The 1,527-nt window shown below is 44.8% G+C and overlaps 1 protein-coding gene across 1 annotated transcript; it reads right to left on the bottom strand. All coding sequences in view use genetic code 11, as the record gives it.

The window, feature by feature from the left end:
* Window positions 1-204: 204 nt before the first annotated feature.
* Window positions 205-499, bottom strand: EGR_03147 (hypothetical protein; the record flags this gene model as incomplete). The annotated part of the gene is made up of 2 exons (XM_024492396.1): window positions 205-352; window positions 483-499. The coding sequence occupies 2 exons, from the start codon at window positions 497-499 to the stop codon at window positions 205-207; spliced, it is 165 nt and encodes a 54-aa protein (XP_024353070.1).
* Between the last annotated feature and the right edge of the window lie 1,028 nt (window positions 500-1,527).

Below are 1,527 nucleotides of genomic sequence, written 5' to 3'. Positions count from 1 at the left end.
AATGTGATGGTCTGACACCACGCAATGAAACAGTGCACGTAATATTTCAAATTTTACACCGCGCAATGCGGAAAACCACCGTCAGTCGTATCGCATCCCGTCGCTTCAACCGCCATGATCATCTAGTGTTTTTGTGTGGGTTCAGACTACAGTGTGAATATACATGGCCACACAAATAATGGCAGGTGTTGGACAAGCCACATCTCACGTTGGATAGGCCTCCAACTTGTTACCTCCTACCAACAGTCGAGTTCTCACAGAAGGCGGCATTGTGGCACACGAGCCCACAATCAGCCTTTCTGCAAGCTGGGCGACTAGTAGTGTCAGGCGAATAGAGGGAGAATGGAAAGGACTATGGAGTAGCAAAGCAGGAGCGTTTGAGGAATGCTGATTCTACAAAGGCAGGATGAAATCTGCCACATTTGTATACTCAATGCATTGTCAAACCGATGTCAGGGAGGTTTCGGGATGGAAACACTTACCAGTACAGCTGAACCATCACCTCATGGACGATGGATCCGCTTGGTTAAATATCAACATCCCTGTTGCCTGCCATCCTAGGAAGGGTCTTCGAATTGGACCACTTCATATCGTTTGCGACGACCACCACTGGAGCAACTCTTGCTGTAGTTGCTGCATCGCAAACATCGATAAGCCTCAAACACAAGCAAGAACACACTCCAATAAGGGTTTGGGTGGCCTCATGGCACATCTGCGACTGGCATCAACAAATGAGGTCATGGTAGAGGACTGCATCACGATTTGTTGAAGACTTTAAGCAGTCTGATGACCTTGTGAACCTATACCCTAGTTCAGACTGTGAGACACGAATATAAACAAACAAGAATGGAACCGTAAAGCATGAACACTGGGTAAGGTGATGAAGGAGAGGTGTAGCATGCAAGCGACAAATGGGGCAGGTTTTACAATTCATAGTTTACCTTAGAAGACAACGAGACTTCACAAATTGTTATCAACGCATTTGTTGGTAGTCAGTGAAAAGGTTTCTATTCAAAGGAAATAAAATAGCCAAATGAAAAGCCATTCCTAAGCCTCTCTATGCGAGGGAAGAACTTGTCGTGGATGAGGTTACCACGGAGTAATTGGTCTGCCCTTTGTCAACCAACGGAAATGTACCAGTGTTTGTGAAACCTCCTTACCGTAAAAGTACAAAACAAATGCGAAGTTAATGAAGAAGGTGTTTGGTTAGGGCGATAACTCGGATAGGTGTACAGTGGAGGGGGTGGGAATAAACAGAAAGGTCATCAAAGTAAGTAATTGAGGAAGAGTGAAAACAATTCCACGAACACTCCAACTGAGTCGATTTGACCACATCTGTTACATTTACAGACATAAAATAGTGAAATTTGATGCAACAGTGGTGTAGGCTGCAAAACCAACCACTGTATCACCACATTATAGAGAAATGCCTCCACTTCAGGACATTTATGAGCCCAACATCTCCTCCGATGCTACTGAAGTAGCCTCTAGATGTGCATGTGAAACACTTTATCCTCAACGTCATGG

Source organism: Echinococcus granulosus (genome assembly GCF_000524195.1).
Source record: "Echinococcus granulosus chromosome Unknown EG_S00016, whole genome shotgun sequence".
Classification (NCBI taxonomy): Eukaryota; Metazoa; Platyhelminthes; class Cestoda; order Cyclophyllidea; family Taeniidae; genus Echinococcus; species Echinococcus granulosus.
The sequence above is the reverse complement of the archived record's forward strand: the minus strand, read 5'-3'. Positions and strand labels throughout refer to the sequence as shown.